The following is a 12,676-nucleotide window of genomic DNA, read 5'->3' on the forward strand; positions in this document are numbered from 1 at the left end:
TTTACACATTTAGTAAGGTTTGAAATGATCTTGAAAGACTTTGAGTAATAATTTGATATTCGATTAATTGAATCGAATATACTTTACAAAATCATTTGTAAAATCTTAAAATTCATTTAAACTTAGTTTGTTATATCGAAATATCAAAATGTTTTCAACAAAATGGTTTAAACATCGTAAAACGTTTTCCAAAAAATGTTTTTCAAAAAATGTAATTCATTTTACGGAAAATATTTTTTGGAAAATATTTTCAGTGAAACAAATGGACCCTAATTGTATAATTTTTTAGATTTAATATGATAAATTTTTAATTTAAAACTCCTTAACAATTAACTTTTAATTAGTAATACAACAAAATTAATCAGGAAATTATCATTGTGAATTCCTTAAATAGCAGTTTACCAAATGTTTTAATCTTATAAAAGTTATAAAAATATATTAAACTTTTTAAGAGAATATAATTAAAAGTTTATAAAAAAAATTAATAACTTTGGTGGGTTTATAAAATTTTGATAAAGTGTATAAATCGGAATGATGTTAATCAAATGCTGACCATTGTCAATCATATACCATAGTGTAATATTAAAGTTTTAATGTATATTTAAAAAAATTAATGGATATGAGACTTTTTTTAAATAATAAATTTCTAACAGATACCCACAATTTTAAGTATATAAATTTTTAATGAATAACAAAAATTGAAATTTTATGAAGTTAGGTATAACAAAATTTGAAAGTTTTAGTGAATTACAAATTTTGAAATTTCTAATGCCGTTTAAATTATATTGTCGAATTATTGCTTGAAAGATTATACCGTCTAGTTAGTGCTTGAAAGTAACGACGATGGTAGTAGGTATTATTAAACAATGATCATATCATATCTTAATCAACATGTTAATGTCCAGCTCCAACGTTTACCAATTTTTTAATGGAAAAAAAAACGAATTTGTAACATATAAATAGTTAGGTGGTCATTTTGTAACTTTTAATAGTAAAATGACTCAACAAAGCAACATCCTATAATCGAGAGATCGTTTTGTTACTTTTAATTATCAGGATACTCAACAAAGCATAAACATTTTTATACTTCACCCTATTATTAATTCCTAAAATTTCTAACAAGTTATCAACGTTTCTAATACTTTATCAGCTTTTATAATGCTTGAAGAAAAAACACTTAAAAAGCTTTCCTTAGAATTTCCCTTCCATCTAAAAAGCTTTTATAATAAGAGCTACCACAATCATAACCACAAGTTAAGGCAAAACATGAGGAGGTGACATGCTACTTGTTTAGCATATCAGCCACTACAATATACCATTATATTTTAATATAAGAGATTTATTACGTAAATATTTGTATTTTATGATCAATAAGCATAATTATATTAAATATAATGTCAATGACTTTGTAAGTATTAAACTCAAAAAATATATTGTATATCATCGGCATCACTAATTTTAATGTTGATTGCAGGCTATTGATATTATTTATTGTTTTGTTATTTTCTTGCATCACATCTTTATTTTCTTTTTTTTTTATTTTCCGTAAGTCTGCTTGTATGACACATTTTCATCTTCCAGAATGACATTTTTTCTCTATCTTTTGGCATGTTTTTTTATCGTTTGGATGCTGTTTTTACTTATCTTTTTAAGGGTTGATTTGATATCGTCACGACTAATCAAGATGACGCTTATCTGCTATATTGTTGATTTTCCTATTTTTGATCCTCAAATTGGATTTGATACCCGTTATGCATTCGTGGATATTTTTTACGTCTCTCAAGTCTGATTTGCATTTTTAGGTGGTCTTTCAGTAGTTTGATCTTCTTTTGTGGTTTGTTTGCCGATTCGATCAAATCTATTTGTATCTATCTTAGTTCGAGTTTTCTTGGTTAAATTTTAATATTTCCTTATATGATCCTTATGCAATCTTAAGTTGCTAGTTTTGTTTCAATGATTATAAGAAATTATTCTAATTATATGCTTAATTTACGATTATGATTGTAAATTTTTATTGTAATTTAAGATATTTCCTATTTTGAATAAAATTAGTGATTTTTATTAAAAAAAATTTAAATTATGCTTCAAACTATTGGCATATAATATGTTTTAAATAAGGATAGAAGAATTGTTACAAATAGAACAAATTTCTTCAACGTTGCATTTGGAGTTATAACATCCTAATCTCGAATATAAAGTATTCGAAGGCTTCGATACTACATTTGGATCGGAAAAATCCAACAATTTTTCTAATATTTTGAAACATTAAAAATATTGTATATAAAAGAAATAATTATATTAAAATAGTAATTAAAGTAGTTATATAAAAATATGTGGAGCTCCAATAAGTGCATATCAAATAGTAAACAAGTTACAGATAGGGGTGAGCATTCGATTGAGTTGAGTCAAAAATTTCGAGTTATTTGAGTTGATGAATCCTATTTTATAACTCGAACTTGACTTGAAATTATTTTGAGTTGAGTCGAGTTGAATTTTTGAGTTTATGTTTAAATTTAATTGTAAATATTTATAATATTATGATATTATTTTATTCCAATTTTTTATAATCATATACAATACATATGCATTTCTTCATATTTTTCTATATGTAATATACATATATTATACAGAGTCGAAAGAATCAACTCAAACTTAAAAACCAATCACTAATTACTAAGTTTTTGAGGTATTTGAGTTGTATTTTACAACTCTATTTGAACTTGAATTTTTTTTAGTCAAGTCGATTTTATAAAATTACAACTCGAAGTCAATTCGAGTGGAGTCGAAAAAATCAATTTTTTGAATCGAGTTTAGTTTTGCTCACCCCTAGTTACAGACTCCAAAATACAAGTGTCTTTATGAATACAATGTCCACTAAAAAATAAAGTATCATACTCTAAATTACGAGGTCTTAGAAGTCTTTGATTGATTATGCTCTTCAAACATGAACAAAATTCTACAAATATGAAAATAGAAACAAATCAGAAGCTGAGTTTTTCAAGCTCATTGATACACAACTAACCTTGTGACACCTTGAATTTTGGGTTAACAACCTCGGGTTGACCGAGTGGGCTTTGGGCGAATAAATTAAGCTATTAGAGAACATTGGGCCAAGTATGAGCTTGATTAGGTTGGAATTGACTCCAAACATCTAAAAAATAGTATTTTAAGGGTAAAGTTTATAATTGGTCACTTAACTTTTTAGGTGCATGCATTTAGGTCCTTCAACTTTTAAAACTTGTAACACATTCATCAAACATTTAGTTCGTTTTGTAATGTGGTGCCCGACATAACTGACGTTTCACTGCCGTTAGAAGAAGATGACATGGCATGTGAGGAAACCATTTACAGCCGAATAAAACCTCAATTGAATCAATCTAAAAACAACAAACCTTATTTTGTTCCCCAAATTGAAACCTTAAACCCTAAAAACAAAATTCATCTTCTTCTCTTTGTTTGGTCAACAATTGCAAGCAATGGATGCACCACAAAATGCAATCCCAACTTGTTTTTGTGGAATGTCAACTAGTTTATGCACAACTTGGATGAATAAAAATGCTGGAAAAAGATTCTTTGGATGTGTTAATTATGGGCATTCTAGAAGAAATTGTAATTTTTTTTGTTTAGTATGATCCCCCATTAAATCCACATTCTCGTACTGTTATCGTTGATTTGCTAAGAAATATGAGAACCATGGAGATATGAAGAAGGTTTGAGCGAGTGATTTGGGTTGTTTGTTTGGGGATTTTGTTGTTGTTGATTATGTTGGGTTATTTGGTGGGGAATTTAGCATTTAGGGTTATCTTTTGAGGGTTTAGGGTTGGTACTTCAAGTTCAATTTGATACGACATATTTTGAGAATGGATTATGAATTTGGGGTTGAGTATGTAATTAAAGTATTTTGGAATTTAGGGTTTAGAATATAATTGAAGTATTTTATAATTTGGGGTTTAGAATATAATTGATGAATGTGTTGCAAGTTTTAAAAGTTGGGGGACCTAAATGCAAGCATCTGAAAAGTTTAGTTAGCATTTATATACTTTACCCTAATTTTTTATAGCTACAAACAGTTTCCTCACGTGCCACATCGTTTTCTTCTAACGGTAGTGAAACAACCAGTTACGTCGAGGACCACATTGCAAACGAACTAAATGTTTGATGATCGTGTTACAAGTTTTAAAAGTTAAGGGACCTAAATGCAAGCGCCTGAAAAGTTCATCGACCATTTATATACTTTACTCTATTTTTAAAGTGAGTGCAAAGGAGAGAGGACCAAAGAAGCAATTATACCCTTGAAAGTTTTAAAGGTTGAATCTCACTAATGTATAGCGATGTCATTGCAAGAAAATTAGAGGGGAAGTTGAGATTTTTTTCTTATTTTCACCACTCTTATCTTCTTCTTCTTCTTCATCTCATATCTCCTCATTCTCTTTTTGGTGGCTTAAAGAAAGGAAACACCTTTATTGTCTACATTTCATTATTTCAATTTACAAAGGTAAAAAGAGTGATTAGCACCTCAAAAGCTTTCATTCATGTTCTCTTTCTCAAGGTTTGGCCTTGATGACCATGGTGGGGGTTCTAGTGGAGTTTTAAGTTTTAGCACCTAGGGATGATTCTAGTCAATTTCTAATAGTTAGAATTCATGTTCCTACTTTTTTTACATCCTTAGACGAATGAGTAACTCATTCATTATTATAAGCGTCATCTTAATCATTCAATGCGACATCAAATCCAACTTTGAAAAAATTAAACAAAAAAATAGTTAAACGATAAAAAACGTACCATAAAGACATAAAAAAACATATCATAAAAACATAATTGTTAGAAAATAAAAATAAAAATACAATATAAGAAAATAAATGAAAAACAATGAATACAAGTAATCTACGACAAACACTAAGGTTGGTGTCACCACTTATAAAATAAAATGAAAAAGAAAAGAGAAACGACAACCTTCAGGATTTAAAAAAAAAAACCGTATGTTTCAATTTTACTGATAAAATGATATATTTATAATAATATTTTAATTGGTTGACTTATCCATAAGTTTTATTTTGTAAATGACATTTGTTATCAAACCTATAATTAAGAAGAATATTAGAATTGGTAACATCCCATGTTCAGGCCCAATCCCCGGTTTGAAAGTCTGTTGCAGAAAGCATTCAAAAGAAAGAAAGAAAAAAAGGCGCGACTCTCTCAAATCTTTCAATTATTTATTTCTTCTTCACCATTGCCTCCACCTCTACTCTCTCATTTCTGATTCTAAATATATAGTATTAAAATTTTAATTTTGATTTTCTTTTTAAAAAGTGAAAGAATTAGTACTCACAAATTAACTACATTTACCGCAAATTCAGCATTTCTTCTATTATCCTATTTTCTTGTCCAATCCCATCCACTCTTCCATCTCTCTCTCTCCTTTCTCTCTATCTTCATTTTCTATACTTCGGGTGTTGAAGTTTGGTTCTCAAAATTCTAGGGTTAGGCTTTATTTTTCAGAGATGGGGCAGCAGACCTTGATCTACAGCTTTGTGGCTCGTGGCACGGTTATCCTCGCTGAATACACTGAGTTCACCGGTAACTTCACGACCATTGCCGGTCAATGTCTCCAGAAGCTCCCCACTTCCAACAACAAGTTCACCTACAATTGTGATGGCCACACCTTCAATTTCTTTGTTGAAAATGAATTCAGTAAGAATCTTTATTTCCCTTCTTTTTTTTCTTCATTCTGTTTTTCCGTTTAAGTATTTGTTACAATTTGCTTCGTGTTATCTGATTGGATTTGGCATCCCCCTTCAAATTGGTGTGATTATTGTAATCTCTATTTTTTTGATTGATTATTTAGTGATTCAAATATGAATATCGACATGCGTTCTTGTTATTGCCACTTTTTAGATTTGGTCTTTATTTTGTTGTTTTTCATTTCACTTTTTGGATTCTCTTTTTACGAGCTTTCAATGTTGATTTCCTTAATTTTCAAGCATTTTATTTGTAATTTTTGCTTATTCGTCAATTATGACAATAGAGTGTAATGATCATAACGTAATTACAATTATATTCATAATTTAAAATTATAATTATATTCATAAATTAAAATTATAATTATTTTTTAAAAAAGTAAATCACATCATAATATCCATCCACATTCGCAATCATATCACTACAAACGTATTCACAATCATGATTGGCTCATTTGCATCTTTTTATACAACTTTAATTCAGCGGTGGAGGTAGGTTTTGTTCAAGGTCAATACATAAATTCAATTTTTTTTTATAGTAATAGTTCATTTTATTGAAAGTGTCAATCTTAAAATTTTATTTATATCTCCTTCATACGAGAAATTTATGTTATTAATATACATGTGTTCACATTTAAAAATATTTTTAGATCCGTTACTACTTTAATTATATGTTTTGTCATGTTCATCTTTTCCATCAAGGGTTACACCGTTCAATCGTACCTCTTGATTAGGCATATCCAGGTCACTGTCTCATTTACAATTGTGGGTGCATGTGCATGAAAATGCGAATGTATTGATTTTAGTTTTAAACCTGGCGATTAATGCAAAGGAAAAGGGAGATACAATTTTCCTTTTCCAAACGTAGTGGTTTTAATAATTGATCTGGATGCTGACTTGTGGTTTCAATTTTTGAACGTTCCTTGAATACGAAATTAATCAAGAAATGATTGCTTATTTTCATACTCGATTTGTTCTAATTCATTTGGTGGTGCAGCCTACTGTGTGGTTGCAGTTGAATCTGTAGGCAGGCAAATTCCAATTGCATTTCTGGAAAGAGTTAAAGAAGACTTCAGCAGGAGATATGGTGGTGGGAAGGCTGCAAATGCTACTACCAAGAGCCTGAATAAAGAATTTAGGTATTCCCACTATGTTTATTCTCTTACAAATATCCTTTATACTTATCAATGGCATATTGGAATGGATTGAGTGGGAGTCAGAGGCAGTTGGTCCCTTAAAAATTTTAAATTTTCATATATTTTAGATATTTTCTTTGTATTTTCTATTAATAATATGTTTTCGCTCCCTAGAATTTTCTATTAACATAAAATCATTCATCCGTCCCTGGTGACATAGTTAACCCTTTGTACATGATAGGCCCAAACTGAAGGAGCACATGAAGTATTGTATGGAACATCCAGAGGAAATCAGCAAACTTGCTAAAGTGAAGGCTCAAGTTTCTGAAGTCAAGGGTGTTATGATGGAGAATATTGAGAAGGTAATAAGCTTCTGACTCTGCAGGATGTTCATGTTAAACTATGGGAAAATGCATAGCAAGTTGTCACAATTTGCAAGGGTTATGAAAATTGAACGATACATTCAGAGATATTGCTTGTGCCCTTATAGTTCTCTTTCCTTTCTAACATTTGTCTTTTGTCAGGTCCTTGACCGTGGTGAGAAGATTGAGTTGCTGGTGGATAAAACTGAAAGCCTTCGCTCACAGGTTACATTTTGGCAAAGCTGTTTCCTTTATCAAATTATTATAGTTCTCATCATTCTATATTTCCAATATAAATTTTTGGCATAATGTTAAAAAATATCCCTAATATTTAACTAAATAATCATTTTGGTCCATGTTCTTTTGTTGGGGCATTTTGGTCCAAACATTTTATTTTAGATTAAAAAGGCCCCTAGCAGTTTATTTTAGGGTAAAAACCCCCAATTTTGGAATATTGACAGTTTTTTTTATTAATGATTTCCATTCACGTAGGGATCTTTTTACTCTAAAATGAAGTGTTCGGAGTCAAAATGTTTCAAAAAGAAAGAATAGAGATCAAACTGACTATTTAATCAAACGTGAAAGACATTTTTTGTCGTTATGTATAAATTTTTATCTTGTATGGTTTTTCTATACTCTGCACTGTATGATATGCGTTTAACTTGATATACATAAAATTCAGAATATGATGCATGTGACTTTGAATTGTAGGCACAAGATTTTAGGCAGCAAGGAACTAAGATGAAAAGAAAGATGTGGTTAGAGAACATGAAGATGAAATTGATTGTTTTTGGCATAGTCCTTGCGTTGGTTCTTATCATTGTGCTGTCAATCTGCCCTGGCTTCAAATGTTAAATTTGTGCTACTGCGTTGCTCACTGGGGTTGTTGTCTCTCCACTCTTGATAGATTGATCCATATTGATTCCTTCATTGTTTTTTATTGCACCTGTGTTCTCCCTTTGCTAGCCGTTCAGGACAGGGAGAGGCTTTTGCATCTCGGCCGTCTGTATAGGATAATATAGTTTCTACTTCTTACTTACTGTAGATTATTTTTTCTATCAACCATTTTCTTCTTTATGTTGTAAAGGAGAAATGCCATTTACCCCTTTGGAATATTAAACTAATGAGATGATCTTTGAGTTTTGGTTTTCAAATCGAACTTAATTGCCTTCCAAAACAAAGCTATGGCTGCTTCTGGATCCTTATCTACTAGCTGTAATACATACAGAACCCCAAATTAAGACCATTTTTCTTAAAAATGGTGCCGAATTAAGTAGTATGAATAAGCTCTAACAAAAGCACTTTGGTTAGAATTGATTTTTAATTTTTTTATTGGCATAACACCAAAAATACCCCTAATATTTGAATAAATAATCCTTTTGACTCTTATTCTTGTAGCATTTTGACCCTTGCATTTTATTTGGGGCAAAAAATAAACCTCTATGGAGGAAATCGTTAGTTAACCAAGTCAACAAATTATTAACACTTTAAATAGAAGTCTTATTATATTAAAATAAAATGTTGATGCCAAAATACTATAAAAAAAATATGGTCAAAGTGATTATTTAGTAACATTAAGAGTCTTTTTGCTCTAAAATGAAACAATACTCCGATAAAATATGATCAGACTAATTAACAATAACTTTATGATTACAAATAGATTAAACAAACAAGTCTTATTTAATCTATATTGGAGTTGCATGGAGGTGGTCTTTTACAGGTTTGCCCTTAATCTATATTTTCATGCTATACTCTCCTGTTAATAATAATTTGTAAAACTGTATTTGAACTGAAAAGTATACCATAATTAATGCCGTTTAATAGCAGCGATGATGGACAACAACAACAATAGAAGATATATTAATTAATAATCTGAAAGGAGGAAAATCATTAACAATATCTAACAAAACCCTGAACAACAATTAATCGAACATTCAAGGGCTTTTCAGTAATTTAAAAAACAATCCTAAAATAGAAATAAATCAAGAATATCAGGATGAATAATAATACCAAGACAACAGAACCGAAAGGCAAAATCCCAATCAACCGCGCATCGAGCAACGATTTATTGAAAAAATGAGGGATGAATACGTATAATTAGAAACATAATTCGATAAGAATCGACATACCTGAACATGTTTGGCTCGAACGTAAGGGCCGTTCCCAGGAGGAAGCTTGTGAAGGACGTGGTAAGGAGGCTCTTCCATATGTTTTTCTGTCTTCCATTTCTTCTGAGGAAACTGAGAAATTGAAGATTTCGGATATGTTTAAAGGAGTTTTTAGGTTTTTCTTTCTTCTCTCAATGGCAGAAGTGGAGAAAGACGAATGAGATTTTAAATAAATGAGCTGGTATGGGGGAAGAAGAGATGAACCTGGACGCGTTATCAGCCAAATTCATTTTGTTTTAGGACTTGATTTATGTTAGCCCATGCTGTAGGCTTTCTTTTAATAATTTATTAAAATATTTTATTGAATTTCAAAGATTTTACGAATGTCATAGTTATACAATAACGTTTAGGGTAAACTCATATTTAGTCACTCATTTATTCCTGAAATTCCATTTTAGTCACTCAACTATTTTTTTCAAAATCACATCTAACGTTAGGGGTGAGTAAAAACTTGTCTCGAGTCAAAAAATTAATTTTTTAAATCGAATCGAATTGACTTTGAGTTGTAATTTTACAAACATGACTTAACAAAATTTCAAGTTCAAATCGAGTTATAAAATACAACTCGAAAAACTCGAATGGTAGTTCAAATTTTTTAGTAATTAGTAGATTGATTTTCAAGGGGACTCATGATATATATTACATATAAAAAATATGAAGAAATATATATGTTTGTAAATGTGTATAAAAAATCATTTAAATTAGAATCAAATAATATCGTACTATTATGAATATTTACAATTAAATTTAAATAGAAACTCGAAAACTCGACTCGAAAAAAATTCAAATCAAGTTCAAATTATAAAATAAGACTCATCAACTCAAATAAATCAAAATTTTTTATTTAACTCGACTCTATCTAACGTTTACCCCTATCCAATGCTACGTCACTGACCGTTTAAAAATAAACATAACTTTAAATATTGAATCTTTTAATCACTTAGAATTTATTAATGGAGTGATGACATGGTATTTTAACTATTTTTCCTACTTTTGACTTTTCAACAGAGGATTCTTCAACCAAAGCACCCACAACTCCAAACATCACCAAAGCATAACTAACCCATAGCCATCAAAACCACCTCTGCAATGTTGTCTTATAAAAGTAGCAGCCAATAGCGGAATCATCACACCGACGACGAAAGCCAAAGTCGACGTCATCGCAGCTTGTACGGGTTTCAATAGTTTCTCATCTTTTCCACTTTCGGATGTCCTCTTTCATCTTTGATTCTTTAACTGACGCGACACCCATCATCAGCAACACGACGGAAACTAACCCGCTGTTGGCTTCCAAAACGGTAGCTCGAAGCCATGGTCCTCTCTGAGACTAAAACCAATGGCGAAGGAATGCGATCAAGGTTTGGAATCAACGCCGGGGAAGATGGGACGGCGTTGCCAGCCACCGCCACTTCTTTCCTAATGGCTACTACTCGTACTATCTTGTCCAATGACTACCCCACCCCGACAACGGTGATTCAACGGCTTAGAGAGAAACAAGCGAGAAAACATAAAATGTTGGTGTCATAACCGGTTTTCGTCCGGGCACGAAATATTTATTTTGACGGGGAAATTGATGTGAATAAATGGTTTTGAAAATAATTTGGGAGTCACCATCGGCCTTTTGGGTCAGGTAGGTCGAATACCTAAAAAATATCTTTTAAAAGAGTTTTTAAGAAAACATCAATTAAAAGATAAACTGATCTGTGTTTTAACCAAAAATTCGTTCTTTTTAATAATAAAAAGGGATTCGTGGTCGGTTACGTTTAGGGAAGGATTAGCACCCTACAACGCCCAAAATTGGTACTTTTTAATTATAAATTGTCTCTATTATTAAAATTTTAAAAATTCAAAAATATATTTAATTTATATTCTATTATTTCAAAATTATATAAAAAAAATATTTATTTATTTAAAAATATCAGAAAAGAACTTCTAGGTGCCTTAAGACAGCTCTTTTCTTTGATATTGATAAATATTAATTTAAATAATATTATTTACTTTTTAATTTTAAAATATCAGAATAGGACATCCAGTTGTATTAAGACTGTCATTTTCTTCGATATTAAAATAAATATTTAAAAATTACTATTTATTATATATATATTTATGAATATATAAAATATTTATTCATATAATAAAATAAAAATAAAAATACTACTAAAACAATATATTTAAAAACAATAAAATAAATGAAAACATATAAAATAACTGACTAAATTACAGTAAAAATAAAATTTAAAATCTAATTCATAATTAATCAAAATTATAGGGATTAAATATGTTATTTTCTTATTTAATAATTTAGTGACTAAAATAAAATCATCTAAAATTTGGATATTATAATAAAATAAATTAAAAATATAAACTAGGGATTAAAATATTATTTATTAAAATTAAGGGATTAATTCTATTATTTATCCTAAATATATTATTTTAATAAAAAGGACTAAAATGAATAAAATTGAAATTCGAAGACTGAATTAAAAATATTATAAAATCGATTTAGTGACTAAAATGTAATGTTTACAAATTAGGAGGACGGCGGACGGGTTTAACTATTATCTAATTACGCGCATAGTCCTTCCCGAAACGACATCGTTCGGGAAGGACTATAAAAGGTCCAAACCGGCTAGCCCGAAGGGCCAGTCTTCATTTCTACTTCTCCTCTCTCTCTCTTCTTTGAGAGAAAAAAATTTTCTCTCGCTTCTCTCTAGAACAGATAGAAGCCAGTCGGCCGGCAGCCGTCAGTCGGCGTTCGTCCGCCGTCAACCACCGCCGCCGGCCACCGTCTTCGGTGGCCGGAAATTTTTTTTTTACATCTAAACATAGATCGGACCGTCCTAATGACGGTTCCGATGCTCTTTTCCGTTAAACGGCTCCCAATTGGAGCAAATCTAAAAAGAATACCTTCGGTTTTTCGAAGGTTTTGATGAGATCCGGCGTTTGGCTTCCTCGGTAAGTCTTTCTCTTCATTTTTCTTTCTTTTATGTTTCTTTGCTGCTGATTGTTGAGATCGTTGGTAGTTTTTAGTATCTAGTTTCTTTGTATCTCTCTCGGTTTCCTGTGTAGTCTCTGTCTCTCTGTTTTTTTTTCCAGGTTCGGGTGGTGGCTTTTATAGCCACCACCGGTGTGGCCATCGGACCGGTCCGAAGAGGGGGTCTCGGTGAGTCACCGGACTGCCAGTGGTGACTCACCCCGTAGCTATGGCGTGGACGGCTGGTGTTCTAGCTTCTGGAGTCTTCGGTTGGGACGTGGCAGCGGCGGAGGCGGCG

General features: G+C 30.8%; 1 protein-coding gene and 1 long non-coding RNA gene across 2 annotated transcripts; one reads left to right on the top strand and one right to left on the bottom strand.

The window, feature by feature from the left end:
- Positions 1 to 5,383: 5,383 nt before the first annotated feature.
- LOC120178330 (putative vesicle-associated membrane protein 726) lies at positions 5,384 to 8,131 on the top strand. Its single transcript, XM_039184199.1, has 5 exons — positions 5,384 to 5,691; positions 6,736 to 6,877; positions 7,116 to 7,236; positions 7,399 to 7,461; positions 7,948 to 8,131. Exons 1-5 carry the CDS (start codon positions 5,502 to 5,504, stop codon positions 8,089 to 8,091), a joined length of 660 nt encoding a protein of 219 aa, XP_039040130.1. The 5' UTR covers positions 5,384 to 5,501; the 3' UTR covers positions 8,092 to 8,131.
- Positions 7,889 to 9,632, bottom strand: LOC120178331. Its single transcript, XR_005521504.1, has 2 exons — positions 9,366 to 9,632; positions 7,889 to 8,449 (listed from the first exon to the last, which is right to left on the bottom strand). It is a non-coding gene; the product is annotated as an uncharacterized LOC120178331 (long non-coding RNA).
- Positions 9,633 to 12,676: the final 3,044 nt, after the last annotated feature.

Source organism: Hibiscus syriacus, unplaced genomic scaffold, assembly GCF_006381635.1.
Source record: "Hibiscus syriacus cultivar Baekdansim isolate YM2019G1 unplaced genomic scaffold, ASM638163v2 tig00112347_pilon, whole genome shotgun sequence".
NCBI lineage: Eukaryota > Viridiplantae > Streptophyta > Magnoliopsida > Malvales > Malvaceae > Hibiscus > Hibiscus syriacus.

Excerpts from the sequence above, each read along its gene's own strand:
- LOC120178330 (XM_039184199.1), top strand. The coding sequence starts at position 5,502 with ATGGGGCAGCAGACCTTGATCTACAGCTTTGTGGCTCGTGGCACGGTT. Across the intron at positions 5,692-6,735 it reads CTTTGTTGAAAATGAATTCA|CCTACTGTGTGGTTGCAGTT; the intron begins GTAAGAATCTTT and ends TTGGTGGTGCAG. Across the intron at positions 7,462-7,947 it reads CTGAAAGCCTTCGCTCACAG|GCACAAGATTTTAGGCAGCA; the intron begins GTTACATTTTGG and ends TTTGAATTGTAG.